The sequence below is a fragment of the Pteropus medius genome, unplaced genomic scaffold, assembly GCF_902729225.1.
Source record: "Pteropus medius unplaced genomic scaffold, Ma_sr-lr_union100, whole genome shotgun sequence".
Lineage (NCBI taxonomy): Eukaryota > Metazoa > Chordata > Mammalia > Chiroptera > Pteropodidae > Pteropus > Pteropus medius.
In genome coordinates this window covers 9,794,579-9,816,028 of record NW_024342471.1, presented here as the reverse complement: position 1 = coordinate 9,816,028, position 21,450 = coordinate 9,794,579, and the positions used below count along the sequence as shown (strand labels likewise).

Sequence of the window (21,450 nt, the reverse complement as noted above, 5' to 3'; positions counted from 1 at the left end):
GGTCTGTGGACGGAGCACCTGGTGGAGTAGAAAGAGAGTCGCAGTGGCGCAGGGGGTCCCGGGGTGACCCAGCGGAGGCCACGGAGAGTGACCTACGGCCTTGTAGTTCAAGAACGGAGGCTCCAGGCTGGACGGGCGTCGCTCTGAGGTCAGGAAGTCGCATACCTTTCCCCAGACTAGGCCCCACTCACCCTCGCAACGGCCTTTTTGGCATCGGATCTCTGCCCACCCAGTCCCGTCGCCGCCGTGTGACAGCGGGCACTGCGGGTCCCCCGGGGCGCTGCGGCCTCCTCTGGGAAATCTGAAGGCGGGCGGCGCCTCTCTCACTCGTCCTTTTTGCAGAGCCAGCGGTCTAGACTCCTGAACAGTGGTTAAAGGGTTGGGGTGGGTCACAGGCCTGTGTTCGAATTTCTCCTTTGCCCTAGACTAGCAGTGTAACAATGTTGAACCAGCCTTTTGCCCTCTGAACCTCAGTTCCCCTATCTGCAAGAAGAGGTGAATAATAGTACTTTGTACAGAAGCTGTGGAAAGGATTAATGGGATAAAATAATGATGCAAATAAAGCACTTACATATAACACAGGTCTTGACATATAATAAGCACCTAACAAGCAGCTTAACAAATGACGATTATTGCTGTTGCTGTTTTTATCTAGGTTTGAGTCTGTGATTACGGTCGTAACTGAGGATTTAGATCCTTGACCTACCCGGTTCTTGTTCTGTTATCTTTTCCATGTTGTCCTTCCACCTATATTCATTTCTTTTTAAGCCACGCCCCCTGCAGATTTCTGCTGAAATTCAGGGGTAAGCATGGTAGGTGTAGAGATGCCTCAGTCGGGTCCCTGCCTTCTTTCTGGGGAGACAAACATAAACAGACTTTACAGCCAGTGCTAGAGAGACCGAGGGGTGGAGCAACCGGCTCTGCTAAAGAGAAGTGGTGTGAAACCTACACATCTGGGCTAGGTTGGGAAGGATGAACACGTTTTACAGGCCATGTTCAAAGATTCAAAAGTGGTGCAGGAAACAGGAGTGGCAGGAGAGAGCAAGAATGGCTAGATTGGAACTAGCTTATGAAAAGTGTTGAATACACTGCAAAAATCTTTACTGCTGTCCAAAGAATGAGTAGAAGAACAGTGCTGGATGTAGGAAAACTAGTGGAGAGGCTGTTAGATTATTTGGGGAAAGGGGAGGGAGGTGGTGGAAATTATGAAATGAACTAAACTAAGAACTGGAAATGGAGAAAAGATTTAGAGACAGACTCATAGATAAAGATAACAGAATGGTGGATACCAGATGAGGGGACTAGGGAAGAACAAAGAGGGTAATGAGATTCAAGTATATGGTTACAGAAGGAGACTAGGCTTCGGATGGCAAGCACTCAATGGAGTATACAGATGTATTATAAAGTTGTACACCTGAAATTTATATAATATTCACCAATGTTATTTCAATAAATTTAAAGAAAGATTTAGAGAGACTGTTGGAGGTAGAATGGACAGGATTTTGGATATGGAGAGTTAATAATAAAAAGTAAAGGTTGATGTGATTTTTCTAGTTTGGAAGACGATGTAGATCTTAATGCCATTAGCTGAATTAGGGAATTAGGGACAAATTCAATTCAAAACAATTGAGAAATAAGATAAGATATGTGTTAAGGAAGAGATGAGCATTCCTAGTGGTAAGTTCTCTAGAAATTCAGAGGAGGTAATGAGCCCTGCTGATAGTCTGTGGAGGTGGTAGGTGAGGTGGCATTGTGCTGGGCCTTGTCAGGGAGCTAAATTTCATGGGGCAGAGATGGGCACTTTAGAGAGGCTGAAAAGCACAAGGCCTATTCTAAGGTAGTAAAGCCCTAGTGAGACGGGCTTAAATGTGGAGAACAGATCACCTCAGTTTTCTGTTTTCAGGGTTTACCACCCAGGATGACTTCAGTGACTAGATCAGACTCTGTAGAAGGTGAGTACTGTAGTGAAATTCAGTACATCTTGCCTTGGGTGCAGGTTTCTCAGCTATACCTAAATGCTTTCGTGGCTTCTGGTGGACTTGGAATCACATATTCACATATTTGCACAGGTGCTTTCTCAGTGTTTCCATGATCTGGGGCACACATCTTTTTCTCCATCTTTTTGCCCAGATACTTAGTTGTGATGGGTTTGATTTTGTATTTTGACTTTTTATAACAAGCGATGGAAGAGGAACAAGTGACGTCTAAGACTCATGATCATCAACTGGAATCAGATCCCAGCCCTGTGGAAGTGTGTAATAAATCATCTGCCTCTCTGGAGATGACTCAAAGTGTTTCAAAGGAAAGAATTCATCTTGACTCTAGCCTTAAAAAAGAGGGCAGTTGTGATCTCAGCCACCAGGAAGGACTTCAGTCCACATCCCTTCATTTGTCCCCCCAAGAACAGTCTGCCCATCATCAAGACAGGAGGCAATCCTGGCGGCGAGCAAGTATGAAAGAAATGAACCGGCGAAAATCACTGCCTCCCTTTCATCAGGGCATCACAGGTGGGGTGCTGCATATATAAGACAGTGGAGTTGCAGCTCAGATAAGAGGCAGTGAGGTATGACAGAAAGAGCATAGTAGGATAGACTTGACTTTGCTACTAACTAGCTATGTGACTGAGTAAATCACATCACCTCTCTGAGCCTCAGTTTCCTCATCTGTAAGAGGGATATTTTAAATATTATGTCTAACGCCTAATAAGCATTCACTATTATTGCTATTTATATCATTATTAGCTGCCCATTGTAACCTGTACCATGAACAGAAATTCCAATTTGCAACTGTTCAATGCTCACCTCTGTTGGGATGAGAGGCATTAAAGATTTCTTCCTATGGCTTTCTGCCTCATATCCTAAAGTGAAACAGAAGGTAGATGGGTTTGCTACCTGATTTTAAGCTTTATCACTGAAAATATCTCAGGGAAGATGTACATAAATATACATAGAGTGAAAACCAAGTGTTTAGATACGTATTTGAATGTGATTTTGTGTGCGTTTATAATAATAATTTAATAATGATAAATCAATAAGCATTAAAGTACAAGATTTAATGTGGAAAGTCTAACATGTTTCAGGGAAAACTTACTAGCTATGTGATCTTAAGCAGGTTCCTTAATCCCCTTTGGTCATCGTCAGTAAATGGAATGAAATCATACCTATTTTATGGGATTGTGTGAGGATTAAATGCATTGATATGTATAACACAGTACTTGTCACATAGTAAATAGCTCAGATGTTAAGCTATTATGATTATTTTAAAGATGTTACCTCACTTCCAGATAGCCTGATATCTAACAAGAAATCTAGATAAAGACAGCCATTTAGCATATCAGAAAATTGCTGCCACATTTATGCTCATGTATTTTTTTCCATAGGTGTGCCAAGAAAACAGTAGCAGTTCCTTAAGATTACTCCTACCTTTATCACTATTCCAGAGCATGTGCACCTAAAATTCTGTATAACAGAAAATCACTGAAGTAATAAGATTGGTCACCTCCAGTTATTCCTGGCCACTTGCCAGATTTCTTTGGCTATAAGCAGAAGGTATCCTGTGTTTCCTGATTAATAGTAATGAGAAGTAATCAAAAGAGGAGACAAAAGAACTTTAAAAACACAACCAGCTGAAGGTAGAGGACCAAAAGATATGTATCTCTCAAATTCTCAAAGCAAACTTACTTTGCTGAATAATAAGTGATGTTTTTAAATAGACATAATTGAAAAAAACAGTATATACATCCTGAGGATTCAGTGGCATAATTATATAAAATGCCCATCCAATTTAGGCTGACTCACCTTGTGACCTTGGGCAAGTTACCTATTACCTAATCTTTGTGCCTCTGTGTTATCATCTGTAACTTGGCATTGATAAGATACTTGTCTCGAGTTTTAATGAGGTGTGTATAGCATTTAATAAAAAGCCTTTTACATAGTAAGTGTTCAACAAATTACTATTAACGTTATTATTAGGTCATTATAAAAAGGCAGCAAGGTATTACTGGGAAAAACAGGTTTCGGTAACAGTCTTGGGACTGAAATCTCACTTCATCAATCTCTGGCCTCAAACAAGTCATCTCCCCTCTGAGCTTCAGTTTCCCCATTTGTAAAATGGAGGTCATAGTTTATCAGAGGACTCTTAAGACAGTGTTTTTAGAGCACACTGCAGGGCCTGTCATAAAAATGCTCAAATGTTCCCATCTCTGTTCTTTGGTGAATATAAAACACTAAAAAAGTTATATTATTAATCTCCCTTGTTTAACAAGACAAGAGTTTAATGTAATACATAAGAAGTTCTTGTAACTTTTTAAAGTTAGGGTGCACTAATAGGTAAATTTCATTCCTTGGCGATCCTGAAAAAAAATCAGATGTGATTATATATGAATTCTCTCTTTAATTAGAGAAGGTTGCTTGGGCATTCATGCCTTAAGTTGGACTGCATCAGGAGAGGAAATTTTTCAATTTTTTTTTATTTTATTAACTGTAAGTATCCAGCTCCTTAAATGTGATATTTTATGTTAGAACTCAGCAGATCCATCAGTGTCAGCTTAGCAGAAAGCAAACGGCTTGGTTCTCTCCTGCTTTCCAGTTTCCAGGTGAGATTCTCGGGATTGGGAAATGCTTTCTTTTCCTTTTTTTTTTTTTTTTTTAAATTGTTACTATATAGTCCCAAAGAGAAATCAGTCCTGTGTGCTGCATCTGTTAAGATTAAGAGATGTCTTTCTCTAGTTGAGATTAATTTAAAAGCCAGATTTAATCCTAGCAGCTGATTTCCCTCTGGACTATGCTCTCTATCAGTCCTTTTGGTGCTGCTGCTAACTGAGTAGCTGAGAGATTTCCCCAATCTCATATCTTTTGCCCATTGGCAGCAAATGACAGGAAATGATGGAAATTTAAAGTGAGCGGAGGTCAAAATCTAAGTTAAAGCAGACCTTTGAGATCTGACTACACACTAAGTCGGTATTTGGCTAACTGGTAATTACATCAGTTTAGATAAGCAAGTTATTTGTGTGAATTAAGTGACCATTTTTTGCTTAAACTAAAAATAAAAATAGTCTTACTAACAGAGTTTTTCCTAAACTATTTGTTTATATGAAAAAGATCTTAGGTATAAAAATTAAATCATGTTTACTTTCATATTTATTAAACATCATAACAGTTCATGAGCGTCATTGGGACTGGCCTAGAAAATCTTGGTTGTCGTACTAAAAATGCTTTTCTTTATTTAGTTCTCTGTTCAGAAACTTGAACCTTTCTTAAGGGGCACTGAGGGCTTCAGTCTTGAAAGCTTCCGAGCCAAAGGTAAGTTCCTAAGAATGGACGAGTGAGCTTTGACCTTGAGCTGTACCTTTTGTTAAAGTCAGTTGAAGCCCCATTTTTAGGATCCCCATTTAAAGGAGCTGGTACTTCACAAAACCAGCCCCCGTTCCTTTCTTTTTTAATTGCATTTAAAAAAATAAGAACATATGTTAAGGAAGTTTAGAAAGTATAAAAGTGAAAAGTAAGCCTGCTTCCCACCCCAAACTCCAGTCTCACATCCTCTCCACAGAGGCAGCCATTACCACCAGCTTCCTGTGTATCAGTGCAGAGATACTGCCTTTGCAAACATTTATACATTAAAATCAAATAATACTCTCTGTACTGTTCTTTACCTTGTCTTGTTTTTTTTTTAACCTAACAATTTGTCTTGTATATTACTCCATTTCACACATATAGAGCTGTCTTGACATTTTAGTAGTCACATGATATTCCATTTTATAAATGTACCATATTTGATTTAACCAGTTTCTTATGGATGGACTTTCAGGGTTTTCACTCTTTTGCTATTACAATGAATAGGGTAATGAATACCTTTTTTACACAAGCCTTTTGGCACGTGTGCAAATAAAAATAAGATAAATTGCTAGAATTGAAATTAATAGGTCAAATGAAATGGTAAGAATTACCAGATGGCCTTCCAGAAAGGTTGTATCATTTCATTCTTTCACCAGCATTATATGCAAGTACCTGTTTTGTCACACTCACTAACGGTTTTTTTTAAACAGTTCAGATTTTTTACTATTTCGTAGGCGAGGAAAGGTATTTTGTAGTTGAGGAAAGGTATTTTGTAGTTTTAATCTGTTTCTTTTGAAGAGGATAGCATTTTTTCTTATTTTCTAGAACCATATGTGCTTCATTTTCTGTTTGTATCCTTTGTTCAGTTTTTAAAATTGGCATGTTTGGTCTTTTATATTGATTTGTAGGAACTCTCTATATTAAGGAAATTAGCTCTTCATCTCTGATATGTTATAAATATTTTTTTCCTAGGAATCAATTTTCAGCTTTCTGGGAAGTAACTCTTCTTACAGTGTAACTATACCATTATTCAGGATCAGAATACTAGATTTTACCCACTTAAAAGACCTAGAAAATACATGAACTCAGACTTATCAGTTAAAATTGTTTATCTCAGAATTGGACCATCACCATAATTAGAGTAGATATGTCAGGGTATGTCTTGATAGCTATTTAATGTATCCTTTCCCCTATGCATTCTTCACCTGAATGTAATTATGGACTCTTCCAGGCATAAGCAGAAAACCGTTTTCACCATATGCCCATAATTCTTTATTTGCCTTTAACATTTTTTATTACATTCTTGCCTGACTTGCTGCCTGACTTCTGTAACATATTTCCTTTCAGTGCCAGCAGTTCACATCTCTTGAAAAGAATTGTCAGTGCTGATATACCTTTTTTAACTGCTTTTTCACCAGCAAAGTATAAAAAACACTATCAATAAATGTCATAAAGAAGAGTTGTCTTCTATTTTATCTATACCTACCTAAAGAAAAAAGATAAAATCTTTCTTCATATTTATACCACTTTTTTGAATGAGTGAGAGGGCCAGAGTGTAACGTGGGACCCTAGAGCTGAGACCCCTTAAAGTGTATTACATCTTTGTCAACAGCTTGCTGTGAAAATTTATATTCTCTTTATAACAGGTAAATTTATTTTCTCTAGCATCTTCTCTTTCTGAAGAATTAAAACATTTTGCAGACAGCCTGGAAAGTAATGGCACTCTACAGAAATGTTTTGAAGATTCAAAAGAGTAAGTTCAGTTCCCCTTCTGTCTTAAATTATAATTGAATTAAGACTTTTTATTATAGTTAGTCAGTTGTTCATTTACTCAACAAACATTTATCCAGCATCTTCTACATACCAGGCTCTTCTAGATACTGGAGATATAATGATAACTAAGTCAAACAAGGTCTCTTTTCTTATACATTTTTAATTGGAAAGACATATGTAGAAAATAATAATTTAAGATAGTGATAATCTAAGATCAATAATGATAGTAACTTAAGGGGGTGGCTTAGGTAGGGTTCAGAGAAGACCTCTTCTGAATTGACTTTTGGACTGAGACCTAAAAGACCTGAATGGTGAGAAAGAACCAGCCATGGGAAGATAAATAGGAAAAGCATTCTTCAGATCTTTGCTAGCCATGCAAATTGTGTTTTTTAGCTATTGGAAAGTAAGAATATTAGGAGAAATTTAGAAATCCCAGCCTTAAACTTGCAGTTCCTCTACAGGGATGGAGCCCAGCCCTCTACCCCTGCCCTGCAACAAATCTTGTCAGTAGAGCTTACATCATAAACTTTTTAGTTTTGACTTTGTAAAGGTCTGCTTTTCCAAAAATCCTTAAACTTAACATTGGTATTCAAGAAATGAAAAATATTTGGCTCAACATAGCATCTGTTTTAATGCAGTATGTTTAAGCTACTGTTGGCTGCTGCATCTCAGCCCACAGTGATAAAGACTGTGTGTCACAGGCCTTGGTAGAAAAACATGAAAGATGGCACAACTAATTCGTCTTTGTCAGGTAGAGTACCAAGTATATCTGCAAAATTTTGGCATTTTCAGTGCCTGCCTTTCCATTAGGATTAATTATCCAGCTGAGCTGAGCCATTGATATAAGTAAAACATAATCCCTGTCCTGTGATAGCTTCAGTTTAAGTGAAAAGACAAGATAGTCATATGAAAAAGTATTGTTGGGCCTTAAAAGATGTTAAGGTTTTGATTAGTGGGAGGGGAAGGGACTAAAAATTCATGTGAACAAAAGTTTAGAGATCGAAGACCCCAGATATTTAGGGTCAGGATGAGTGGGATTATATGGCAAAGAATAGATAAAAGGTAACAGGAGGAATCAAACTTAATGAACTGAATGGAGCAAGAATACAGAGAGCCTTAAGTGCCAGGTTAAGGATTTTTTACTTTTCTTATAAATGCAGTAAACAGTCGCAGTATTTAAGCAAGGAAAAAAATTAAAGGAATATTTTAAGAAAGGTTAATCTGGCCATTTGTGAATTGGAATTGATGAAAGAAATAGAAGATGAGACCTAGTGCAAAAGTGAGATAGAGTCCAAGAATAAATATTGGTTTAATTTCTTAAAGATAAATTCTGAACATGTTTTATTGCCATTAAAATTATATAAGGTGTCATATTAAAAGCAAGTGCTCTTGAAAGATTTGTGTTAATCTCAAAGTCCTATCTGTATTCTAGAAAAGCTTCAGATCTGTCTCTGGAAACATCAGTGGCTGAGATGAAGGAATACATAACAAAGTAAGTGAAAATCAGTGAACCTTTGTTGGAAAATCTAAATTCATCTGGGGACAATAACTAAACCTGAGAAAATGAATAATAAACATCTTTTTCTGAGTGTCAGTACTAGTATGTCAATACTAGAAGTTAGAAAGCTGCATATTGGTATCTTTTGGCCTGTACTGATGGCCAATTTCATATTATGGAGTCTGGGGAATAAAGATATTAATTTGATTTTAAGAACTCAAGTTTGATTTGACTAAATTAATTTCCTCTGAGTCGGTCTCGATTTCTTATCCTTTAATAATCTTCTTATTCATGTCTTAGAAACAGAGTAGGCACCTAATGTGCTTCTTGTTGCCCTGGGTGATTCAGATAATCAAAAATTAACTGAAATTTTTTTTCCTGATTCTATAGGTTTTCTTTAGAACGTCAGACTTGGGATCAGCTCTTGCTACACTACCAGAAGGAGGCTGATGAGATCGTATCCAGGTTAGATCTACGACTGGACATCAGAAGCTATCTTTTTACTTTGTGTGGAGTTTGATTTGAATTGATAGCTGTTAGCATAGTTTGAATGATGAATCCTTTCTCATAAGCCAAGCAACTCATCAAAGCTCTATAAAATGTCTGTTATCACTCTCTGACCATAATGGAGAGTCAGGAGAAGGAGGGGAGGGTTGGTGACACTATTTTCAGTCGTAGAACAGAATTGCTTCTGTTCTGTGTCTTTCGCTGCTGTTCCCCATCCTGGGGGAAACAGGCACATCTCTACCCTGTACCCAGCAACCTGGGGCTGGGTCAAAAATAATAGTCAGGGGACTTGAGTGAATATCTGGCCTTTGAGAGCTGTCAAGTGTGGGAGAGAACCTTGGTCAGGTTCTCCCAGCTGTCAAGTGTGGGAGAGAACCTTGTTCAGAGAGCCTTCATGGAGATGCAAAGACTCGAAGGTGATGGAAGAGGCTGTACAGGAGAGAGGATTTTGTCTGGGTCTTTAACATGAAGAAAGTGAGAAAGTGCTAGATTTTGATTTAGTTGACCATCTAAGCCAGTGACTTTAAGCTTTTTCTCCATATAGAATCTTAGCTAGAAACCCAACTATAAAATTTTAACCAAAACCCTATTTGCAAAAGTAGCCTCTTTGTAGAGAGGTGCTTTGAGAAATATGGTTTGAAAAAATTCCCCAATCCAAGCATGGTTATCTTTAGTCACCCCTTACATGTTCTGTTCATGAAGATAGGTAATGTATAAGATGGCAGTTTCAGAATAAAAACTTTTGATGTGGCATAGCTTATTGGTTAAGAGGAATGCTTCTGGAAGCAGGCTGTTTCTGTTCAAATCCTAATTATTGCTTCATTTTGTGACCTTGGGCAAGCCACTTAATGTCTAAGCCTGAAGCTCCTCGTTTGAAGATGGAGATAATGTTAGTACCTACCTGAGTGGGTTATTGTGAGTGTTAAATGAAGTTAAATGGAAAGTATCTGGCATTCAGTAAATTGTAGTAGTTGTTAATAGAGAGTTATCATCGATTTTCATGAACTCCTTATCATACTGTTTTTTTTAGGTAGTTGAAGTGGCCCAGCTTTCTTCTGGTGAAAGATCATAGACATTGACTTCAGAATAGCAAGATTTGGCTTTACTCCACCCCACCTATAGTCCTTTTTGTAAATGGACCTTACTGTTAGGCAGAGTCAACTGACATGTAGCTTCTAGCATTTCCTGGAGTTCAGTGGTATAAAAACATTAATAATGGATAATTGTTCCAGAACCCCTTGTTAATAAGGAGTCAGGTGGAAAAGTATTGGGACAGGTTAATAAAGTCTTATTGGAGGTTTTTTCCCTAGGTCATCTTTTCATGTCTTCCCCAGAAAATAATAGCTCTTTTTTTGTTTGTTTTATTTTGTTTTTAGAGGAGCAACTGCAGCCGAAATTACTGAAGTTGAAGTGGAACCTACAACATGTTTTGGGTCTTCTCAGATTGAAGTCCTTAACACAAAGCCTGACTACCGGGAGATATTACAGAACCAGAGCAAAATCTTTGATTGTATGGAGTTGGTGGTGAGTTGGCTCATGTTTATATTTGGTTGAGTTATCCAACTTTGCTACTTTGTCATCCTTGGAAATGAAAAGACCTGGAGAATATGTGTAATAAGATGAGATAAGTATATTTAACTCTACCTTGGCAAAACATGGAGAGACGATAAAAAATAAATATATGGCGATAAGTGCTAATAAAGCAGAGTAAGGGAGAGAGAGTACAGGGAGGGCAGTAGATTGCTATATAGAACAGGTGTGGAAGGTCCCTCTAAGATGCCATTTTAACAGACTAAAAAGAAATGAAGTGAGCCAGGAGGACATTTTGAAGAGTAATATTGTATCATTCCAAGTATTAACAGGAAGCAGTCAAGAAAGGGTAATTCAAGGAGAGTTTATTTATAAGGGGGCTATGTATAAAGTGCGGGTATTGGGAAACCACAAGGGTTAGTGAAGTAACCTAGGGCTTAGAGGCAGCTAAGCTCTTACTGCCTGAAGGGAGGAGGGGAGGAACAGTTATTGTGGCAGAAAGTCACACTGGGGAGAAAGTCACACAGTAGGCTGCTCTGAGAGAGCCATGACCTTCTGTTGAGAGACAGCTAACTCAAGATCATCCTTCCCGGAGCAGGCCTGAGTAAAAATACCCTGAGCTCATTCAGCTTCCTCCCACTAGGGCTCTTTCTTGACCAGACCCACCCAGAAGCCACAGGACATAGGATCTTATTAGACATTATCCAGGTCAGCCAGCTGGGGCATAGAGTGGTGTGGGAAAGGGGTGTGGATCCGGAGGATCAGAAAGAATACGCCTGGCATGAGCACTCCAGGCTGAAAGAACAGCAAAAGCAAAGCTCCTGAGCAGGAGCTTGCCTGGTACGTTTGAGGGACATTAAAGAAGCCATGGACCCTTAAAGCTTGCAACTATCTTTCATCTGCAGATGGACGAACTGCAAGGATCAGTCAAGCAGCTGCATACCTTTATGGACGAAGGTACCCAATGTCTCCAGAAGGTGTCAGTACAGCTTGGTAAGTGTGTCTCTTGAAGGGACCAGAGGGATAACCCTCTGATACAAACTGCCCTTGAAAGAATATGGTCTCAGAGATAAGGTCTACATCAAATGATTTTTTTCCCCCTCACAATGACTATTATGTTGTAGATATTCAAAGTTAATGAGAAATTTTAGATGTAAATTCCACAGAAGCATAGTAGACTAAGAATAAAATCCCCACAAACCATCTCATTTTAGTAAATCCAAGACTTAATACTCATTGCATTTTCCCCCTTTTCATTCTTCAAGAATCCACTAAGTGACACTGATAGTATTTCTCCATAGCTTTTTCTGACCTACTCCAGCCCTAAATTATTGCTATATATACCTTTTCTTATTCATCACATATATTATGGTTGTAGTTACTGCTGGCTTTCTTATCAGACTGTCATCTCCTTGAGGACAGAGACTCTTATTTGTCATTATAATGCCTATCGTGTCTGGCACAGTGTCCATATACGTTTTCAATAAATGTTATTTGCATTTAATTGAAATTTACTTTTTGGCTCTTTTCCTCTGCAGGGAAGAGAAGCATGCAACAATTAGATCCCTCACCAGCTCGAAAACTTCTCAAGCTCCAGCTACAAAAGCTGCCTACTGCACATTGCTCTAAATCTTGTCAGTGACCTTATACAGCTTTTCTGCCACAAGGTGCGCTAGAGGAGAAAAATGGGAAGGGTGTTCCAGTGCATGGCGACTGTGTGGCAAATGAGCCGTTGATATCTGCCCTGTTGCCTTTAAGAATAACTGGCCGACTATAGAGCACTTAGATTTTTTTCTAAAAGTTTCAACATTTATGTATCCAAAAGAATGTTGTATAGATACTTTTTCCAAGAATGTGCAAATACTTTAAATTTTTGGAATGACCTTAAGAACTAGTAGCCAATTCTTTTAAATATTCTTTGTCATCAGAAATCTTCATCTTGTGTAGATGTTTTTCAAATCATTCCAGAGTTATTCAGGGTCAAATCCAGTGAAACATTTTGGGGGTCAAGTTGGGTTCTGGTTGTAAAGGAATGAGACTAATTTTCTAGTGTGGCCCTGAGGTGACTTCAGGTAGAGAAATTGTGGGCATTGTTTAACATCATGTGGATACTTATATCACTTCACAAATCGAAGGAAATACCACTTATTCTCTATGTCCTAATGCCTATAGTGTGCTTCAGCTTTTAATATTGAGTCAGCATCTTAAATTCTGGATTCAAGAAGGGGGCTAAGTATTCCTTTTCATTGTTCTCTATATTTGGTAATAATTGCATTATAAAATTGTACATAATTAAAAGATTTTCCTTGTCTTTGTGTATATTTTGAGTGTGTAAAAAAAAATTAAAAAGGAGAACATCTTGGTAAAGAAAATAGGATTCTTTAAGAAAAAAGAATCCTATTTTCTTTACCAAGATGTGGAAGTGAACAATGTAGTGTAGAGATATGCCTCAGCATTAATTACTGATAAAACAACTAATTTATTGTTAATGTTTCTTTTATTCGTTTTTTCTTTTTTTGTCCATTGAGACATTTTATTTGCATGTATGTATTACATCCCGAGAAAAAGAATCCCAGGATTTTCCTGCCTGTGTTTTTGTCTTGCTTCTTTATAGTCTGTAATGCCCGCTAAGGTTGTCAGTACAATGAAACCAAATTGACGAGATGGGAGCAGGTTCTGCCATTTTTCTAGATCTTTGAGTTGCACATCAAATCTAGGGCAGATCATTCCATACTTTAACCTGCCCGTGAGGTTCACAGCAATTTTCCCAGCTCTGGGATCATCAATGATTTCAAATTTGCCAATGTAACTGTGTTTCATCACAGAAACTGGACAAGGGCTTTGAAGCACGACCCAATAAGAACCTAGCGTTTGCCTATCTTTTCAGCATTTTTGATGCTCTTGAATGCATCAGCCAAGACATTCATGCATACCATTTGGTGGCATGGCAAGATGGTGGAAAGAGTGTTAATGTTTCCTATTCTCTGATCCTCCTAGTAGGACAAAACCTGTTTCATTTAAATACCTAGTCATGATCTTAAGTCTTAAACTTTGGCCTAAGCACCAATTAGTGAGAGGTGATATCTTCTTGCTTCGACTTACATTCCTTATTATTTCATATATTTACAGAGCCCTCCCCTGTATGCCAGGCACAGTTCTAGGAACTGGGGAGAGAGCAAAAAACAAAAGCAGACATGGGACCTCCTCTCATGATGCTCACAGTCTAGTGGGGACACGGAATAAGAAGAAACAACTCTGCAAAAGTGATGTTTCAGTTGATTTGAGAAGGATAAGGGAGTTAACTAGGGCAAGTATTTGAGGCAAAAAGATCATTTCCAAAGACCTGAGGAGGGAGAATGAAGCATTCTGGGATATTTAAAAAATAGTAACGTAAGCATGCTGAATCCATTAGAAGAGCCATCTGAGACAAATTCAGTCATCAGAAGGGTTTTAAGAGAGGGAGAGATGAGATCAGGACTTTATTTTTAAAAGATCATTTTAGTTGTTGTGTGGAGAACAGGAGAAAGCAAGGTATGGTTGTGAGAGACCAGTTAGGCTATTGCAGTAGTCTAGATGGAAAATGATGGCCTATACTAGGTGTTGGCAGTGGGTGAGTGGGGTAAGATCCTCATAGTGTCTGGAACATAGGCATGTAGTTAAAAGCCTATCTCTGCCATTTGTAACAAGAAAAATCTATTTAACCTCATATGTAAGATTAGGAGAATGATGGGAACTATAAAGCACAGGGATGCTACCGGGGTTAAATAAGTTTAGAACAGTGACGGTATGATGGCGGGAGGGAAAACTTGAACAACTGGGTGGATAATAGAGCCGTTAATGAGATAGGGAAGCTAGTAGTTCAATTTGGGATACCAAGCAAAGAAGTCAACTAAACCAGAAAACTGAAAAATCTAGAGATAAAATTTGGAAGTTACTAATACCTAGTTATCAAAGTCTTGAGAGTGGATAATATTGTCCAGAGTAGAACAAGAAGGGAAACTTTGGACAGCCCTCAAGGAAAGCTGGGGCTTTTAAGAACCAGAGGAGTGGTGTTAATTTCCTATACTTTCAGAAGCAGAGTAGTATAATGGAAAGAGCATGGCTTTGAAGCGAATTTTCATCTTTTATCCCCAATTTCCTCCCTCATCTGTAGAATGGGGATAGATCACTTCTCTCCAAAGGTGATTGTGCTTTCCTCCATTTTATTTATTATACTATTGCACTTTTTGTTCATAAGAATTTGTTCAAAATTATAAGAAGTATGTTTTTGTATTCGGCTAAACAGGATAGAGCACAGAAAAATAGTCCTAAGCATTTTACATGTATACAGACCATAACTTTATGAGATAACTTGTTTTTTTTTTGTCATAGATGAGGAACTCAAGATTGAAGAGGCTTAATAACTTAACCAAGGACATGTAGATAGTAGTGGACGTTGAACTAGAACTAATTTGGCACTTAGTAAATGTTAATAAATATATAAAAAGCTATGCCCAGTTAATATTAATTTTCACTATTTGGTTCAGGAATTGGGTTTGATAAATAACAATATAGACAGTCATTCAATGTTTGGTAATATTTGTTACATTCTAATTTAGTTAAGAGAATATCTTTTAGTCAGTGATACTTAATAAAGAAACAATGTGTGAGAGAGAGTAGGGTACTCTGTATTGCTGTTACCATCAATGCCCAGGTGATGTAATGTTGACCTGAAAAATAAGACAACCAGTTATTTTACCAGCAAAATGGGTTTATTTGGGAATAGCACAGAATTGCAATTCTGGACAAGCATGCTATAGCAAAAACCACAGGCAAGTCCAGCAAACAAAGGAGAAGAACATTGCTTTACAGAGAAAAAGGAAGAAGTTGGGAGGGGTTGTTTCCAATAAAAGTCCATTGGGGGAAAGCAAGAGTTTAGGGTGCGGACAGTTTTTCACTGGCTGAATTGCTGGGCAAGGAAGGAAATCTTCCTCCTGTTGGAGTAGTGTTAATAAGAAAACCACAGGCCCACAGTGGCATCACTCTTGCTAAAAGCCCAAGATAGCAAACGTATATTTAATTGCAGTTTCGACATCTCCCAGAAACACAATCTTGATCAACTTGTCTGGAATATTTTGGTCACCAATCAGGTAACGTCATGTGGACTGTCCGCATCCCCAGCCTCCCTTGGTGACTCCCAGAGCCCAGGTTGCGGCCCGGGTTTTTCTGCACGATAAAAACCTTTCCCTTGTGTTCCATCCCCACCCCAAGCAGGTGTCCTGGCCCAGTAATAATTCCTTTTTTAAAAAAAAATAGTTCCCTTGCCTCAGTGTTCTTCCTATAAAAACCTTCCATTTTGTACAACTCCACAAAGTACTCTTCTACTTGCTAGACGGGATACTAGCCCATTCATGAATCACTTAATAAAGCCCATTAGCTCTCCACATTTACTCGGTCAAATTTTGTTTTTTTTTACTGTAGTATTGACTTGCAAGGTTCGTCTCTTTTGTTGAGGTTGGTAATTGAAGATTCTTCCTATTGGAGTCTGTAGTTCATGTTAAGTGCTAGTGCCTGAGGGCTCCCCCTCTGGACTCCCAACTCCATTTTAAACAATGTTTTCCTTTATTAATTTTCACAAGATTAAATTATAAATTCTTGATAAAGGGAATTGGTCCGGTACGTTTTGGTATTATGTAAATTGTTGGGTCATTAAGCTTAATGTGCATAATCATTCTGAAAAAAATTTTTCGATTTCTCATTTTGCACCCAAGAAAGGACATGGTGTGGCTGGCATTGTAATACAGTGATATAATGGAGGACTGGGAATTAAGAGCCTTGGGTGTTGGATTCTAATTCTTAAGTCACTATCCATTCAGCAAGAATTTACTAAGCCCCTTCCCGTGCTAAGCACTGTGCTAGCCATGTACCTTGTGTAATGGCTCTGGGCCCCTGTAAAAAGATGATAGTATTTCTTAGGGTTTTCATAAGGATGCAACTTGGCGGTAGGGAGGAAATCGGCCAGACGCAACACTCAACGCCCTTCCCACCGTGTCGTTCTCGTTTAAAGTTCCTCTCCAAAGCCACTCCTCAGCCAGAAAAACTACATCCAAAATGGTGCCGGGGACCCCTCTCGGCTCAGCCACCATCTTGGTAGTTCCCGTGGCGGGCGAGCCCGACGCGCCTGCGCAACCCTGGCATCCTCAGTGCGCCTGCGCGGCCGCAGAGCCTCCCCCGCCCCTCTCGGCGCTGCTGCTGCCGCCGACGCCGACGCGGCTGCTGCACTGACGGCGGGTACCCGCGCCTCAGGTGAGTGAGCGCCTCAGCGGGGCCCTCTGGGGACGCGCTGCGCTGCTTGCGGGGGCGTCGCTCCTTTTGCTTTCTCCTTCCCCGCCTAGTCTCCGCTCCGCGGTGGGGCCCCGGGCTCGCGCTGCTCACCTTCTCTGGATCCCTCCCGGCCCGCGGGACCGGGGTCAGCCCGGCCTCCCTTGGCGGCTCCCAGAGTCCAGGTTGCGGCACTCCGTGGCTAACCCGCTGGCGACAGTGTGCAGGCGGCAGGGTCGAGCCTCGGGGCGCCCCACATCTTTGGTTGCCCGGACCCACCTCAGGCGCAACCCCCTTCCCGCTTCTGTTCTGCCGGAGGCGGGGCTCGGTGTTCCTCTGTGTCAGGCACCCTTCTGTCCCACCCACTCCAGAGCCAAGTAGGCTTGGAGGATGGGCAGTGAGCTCGCTTTGCACTCGTGCGGCCCTGATACAGCAAAGAGTACCCTCTGGCGGGACCCCATGACGACTCTCCGAGGGAGGGGCTTCTTCACCCCGCCTGACAGATGAGAAAACTGAGGCTGAGAGGTAAAGCGCTGGTCCAAGGTCACGCAGCTGGCAAGAGGCGGGGCTGGCTCTTGCCTCAGGGTTTTTCAGGCCATTATAGTTGGAATTTGATCTTGTACTTTGAAAAATTTGAAATATACTTATCTCTGGAGTTACTTCACTGTCAGAAAAGACTGCAAAAACAGTATTTTCTTTTTGGCGTGCAATTGAAGTGTTGCTGTAATAATAATAGTAATGTTATTAGTAAGAGCTAATGTTCATCCAGCGCTTGCTTTGTGCCAGGGATCTTGCTAAATATTTAATTAAGATTATCTCACTTAATAACCTCAGCATTTACTTATCCAGTGCTTTTCCCTTCCTTTTCATGCACCCTTTTTTCCTGCAGAGCTGGCCTCCCTGTCACAGGTAGACTTGGAGACTCATGACTTAAGAGGGAAAGAAGCTCTCCCTCGGTGGCTTACTGGCAGGACAGGGGGTAAACCTTGTATGCCTGCATCCAAATTTTCCCCCTAGCCTGGCCCCCAGAGGATATAATTAGCCTTCCTTTTCTGGCTGCCAGGAAAGCTAGCTGGGCTGGCTGCATGTGGAGGTGACAGAGCAGATTTGGCGAACACTCACCTCATTCTGGGGCTTTCTGGCTCTGTTCCAACCCTGGGCTTGAACATCTTAAAATTTAAGGTAAGGTAAAAAGCGAAAGAGCATTGACAAAGTGGTGTTGAATATAAGAAGCCTCCATAATTTAATTTAAAGTCTCAAAGGAACAGCTGTAAAAATATGTGAATATTTCTTCCCCGAAATAAGTAGCTCAGACTTTTCTTAGCAAATCTTCCTTACATACCTCAAAGCTCCACTAACTCACCACCTTCTCTGTGAAGCCTTCCTTGCTTGATTTTCCCAATTAGATATGTATACACACACAGTAGGATAGAAGTTTTAGTCTTACCATTAGGGCTTTTAGCTCCTTTCGGTCAGGGGCCATCTTTGCAGCCCCAAGTGCTTGGCCCATAGTAGGCCCTTGGTAAAGATTCAGTGAATTTCTACTATTCTTTTTCATTACTCAAAGAGCAGTGTTTTCCTGCTGCCCTTCTGTTCTTCCTTCTTGCCCTTCCATTTATCTTTGCTGTCCCTCCTTTATTTTTTTCAGTTTTATGGGGAAATAGTTGACAAGCATCACTGTATAAATTTAAGGCATATAGCACAATGGTTTGATTTACATATATTGTGAAATGATTACCACAATATGTTAAGCTAACATCCATCTTTTCATATAGATACAATATAAAGAAAGAAAAGAATAAAGAAAAAAAATGTTTCCTTGTGATGCCCCTCCCTTTAGATTCAACTGCTGGTCATTACCCACCATTCAGAGGTCTCCAGTCCAGCCTGTTTCTGAAAATTTGCAAATAAGGGTCCTGCATCATGAAGCCTGTTTATCTCCAACAGTGGAGTTGGTATATGCCACAAGTGTACAGAGCAGTTTTTATTTGTATGTTACAGTAAGGTTGCCTGAGGCTTATGGCCTTTTAGTCTATTCCTAGATGCATGTTAGATTCATTTTTACATTCTTTGCCTTATGTGGCTGACTGCCCCATGTGCTATCAGAGTAGTCACAATTTTTACCATTAATCATTTCATAGTATTTATAATAATAAATATTCAAAAAGGCCCTTTGAGAGGCAGCAGATCTATGCACAGGTTCTCTACATAAATTAAGCTTTTAAAAGGGTTTTTTCCAAATAATTTTCTGCAAATATATTGAACTGTTATGTGGAAGGCATGGTATTGGGCATGGTAGAAGATTCACTGTTGAATAAAACATGACTCCTGTTGAAAGAACTTACTAGCTAACTGAGAAATACCATATCGAACTGTAACTCAAGTCAGGTCTAAAAATTGCCATAATAGCATTACAAGCAAAGTAATATGAGTATAATGGAATAAGGTATTCCAACATGGGACATTTCATAAAATCATAACACTGTTCAAGCTCAATAACCATCAAGTCATTGAGACCAGTCTTCTCTATTTTATAATCCTCATCCTAAAACGTGAACTTGTCCAAGGTCACAAAACTGGGGCTACAACTTGAAATCCAGATTTTTTTATCCATTAAAGGTTTTATCAGTATTTCAGTGAATTAATTCATACGTAAAGACATTAACCAGCAACTCTATTAAAACTCCATTTATGTGCTTAGCACAGGGTTGAGGAAGAGATAACAAAAATGATTCGTGTCTTCAAGGAGTTTATGATCTGTTGAGGAATAGTAAAGAACTGTTACCTGACATTGAAAATAGTGTGTACCTAATTGTTAAATCGTGTGGTGGAAGGTATGGCATAAGAGTTGGGAGAGGTGCAAGAGGAAGCAGTATGAGCTGTGGTAGTGGGAGCACTTTGGGGAGGAGTTAGGACTTTCTGGACTTTGACAGATTGGTAGGGTCAGAATTAATTAAAGGACAAAGAAAGCATTTCGAAATAGGGTGGTAAAACTGAAGCAAGATAACAATGCTTGACATGTTTAAGAGACAGAAAAAAAAACTTCCTTGACCTCAGTGACTTGACTGAATTAGAGCAATGGTTCTCAGCCTTTAGTGCACACCTGAATCACCTGGAGAGTTTATCAAAATCCAGAATGTGTGATTCAGTAGGACTGGAGTAGGGCCCAATAATTTATATTTCTAACAAGTTCCCTAATGATGCTTCTAATCCAGAGACAACACTTTGAGAATCACTGGATTAGAAGGTTGAGAAGCTAGTGTGAGAAACTATCAAAGAACTTGTTCCAAAAAAGTGTGGTTGTGCATGTGTGCATATTATATACCAGCATAGGCGAGTTCTGGAAAGATACATTCCAAACTGTAGTAGTAGTCACTTCTGGAAATGGGATTTAGGGGATAGGAGAATTCACTGTTTTCTTTATATCTTTCTGTGTGATTTTTGCATTGTGCACATATTGCTTTTGTATTTTAAAAAAAGAGTCCTTTTTGAAGATACATGCTGTACTAAAATATTTATGGATTAAAAAAGCTTGCTAAAGTGATCTAGTGTCACACGAACATTTTTAGAGTGTCCGCTGTATGCCAGATGCTGCTAGGATCTGGAAATACAAAGCCTTTGCTAAAGTTTACAATCTGGCAATCAAGATGGGCAGATAATAGCTCTACTGAGTATCCTGAGCTTCATAAGAGCAAGGACGAGGGTCTAGCTTTGTGTGTGACAGATAATAGACACTTGGTAAATGATGAATGAATGAATAAATGAGCAAATCCAATCAAGAAATGAGAATAATGAGAAAGAAAAGAGCAAATGAGAGATTCTGGAGGAAAAATTGACAAGCCTGAATAGTGATACTGAAATGTTGAAAGGAAGGGATATGTCAAGGACTTTCAAGTCCAAAGATTGATAACATTTTGGGTTTATTGCAGAACTGGATGTCAAGTCATCTATTCTGAAAGATCTTTTTAAACTCTCCCATGCCTCCTCTCCCCCTCCTTTTTAAAAGAGACTGCTTGGAAATAACATGTGAAAACTTAACCTGGATTGAGTATGAGTACTTACCAGGTTTCAGGGCTTTCTTTGGTAAGTGAAATTTGTTTCTTAATAATAGTGCTAATTCTATTGTGTTTATAATATTTACCTACAATATGGCCATTACATATTACGTGAAGTTAACTGAGGTGCACGGAGGATGTTTTAAATACCATATACGGTTGTTTTATGTCTTTTGATCTTACCTCTTCAACGAGAAAGAAATAGTACAGTCCACTCAAAATTCTGTCATGTGTCTCACAGTGCCTCACAGAGTTTGACATATTACCAGTCCTAAATAAATATCCATTGTTGATGGCTTCATAGGGTGTACTCTGGAGGAAATATGGCTTTGTTGCATTCTGAGTTGAATTCTTCGTAGATACTATTTACATTACGAAACAGGCTATGCTATTAGACTTGGCTGCTATTAAAGAACATATGATATGGATTGGGTGTTCTCCCCAACTTTTTGTA

At 39.3% G+C, this 21,450-nt stretch overlaps 2 protein-coding genes and 1 pseudogene across 9 annotated transcripts in view; 2 read left to right on the top strand and 1 right to left on the bottom strand.

Annotated features, from left to right (window-relative positions):
- The first annotated feature begins 1 nt into the window (after position 1).
- Positions 2 to 12,952, top strand: DSN1 (DSN1 component of MIS12 kinetochore complex). 4 transcript variants are annotated; one of them, XM_039864269.1, is made up of 11 exons: positions 4 to 148; positions 1,904 to 1,952; positions 2,181 to 2,507; positions 4,521 to 4,594; positions 5,228 to 5,300; positions 6,999 to 7,086; positions 8,539 to 8,598; positions 8,995 to 9,069; positions 10,488 to 10,635; positions 11,547 to 11,634; positions 12,180 to 12,952. In XM_039864269.1, the coding sequence occupies exons 2-11, from the start codon at positions 1,919 to 1,921 to the stop codon at positions 12,281 to 12,283; spliced, it is 1,071 nt and encodes a 356-aa protein (XP_039720203.1). In that variant the 5' UTR covers positions 4 to 148; positions 1,904 to 1,918; the 3' UTR covers positions 12,284 to 12,952. The 4 variants fall into 4 exon arrangements, with proteins under 4 accessions (XP_039720206.1, XP_039720203.1, XP_039720205.1 ...); XM_039864272.1 differs by lacking the exon at positions 2,181 to 2,507 and having other exon boundaries at positions 2 to 148; XM_039864271.1 differs by lacking the exon at positions 1,904 to 1,952 and having other exon boundaries at positions 8 to 148.
- LOC120603377 (40S ribosomal protein S15a-like) lies at positions 12,314 to 13,634 on the bottom strand (annotated as a pseudogene).
- A 3,202-nt stretch (positions 13,635 to 16,836) lies between these two features.
- NDRG3 (NDRG family member 3) overlaps positions 16,837 to 21,450 on the top strand; it is a 57,708-nt gene continuing 53,094 nt past the window's right edge. For 4 of the 5 annotated variants that reach the window (XM_039864267.1, XM_039864263.1, XM_039864266.1 and 1 more), the window contains exon 1: positions 16,841 to 16,926. The gene's annotated coding sequence lies outside the window, so the exon portion shown is untranslated. Of the gene's footprint in view, positions 16,927 to 21,450 lie in introns of all 5 variants that reach the window. The other variant, XM_039864268.1, reaches the window with a different exon arrangement.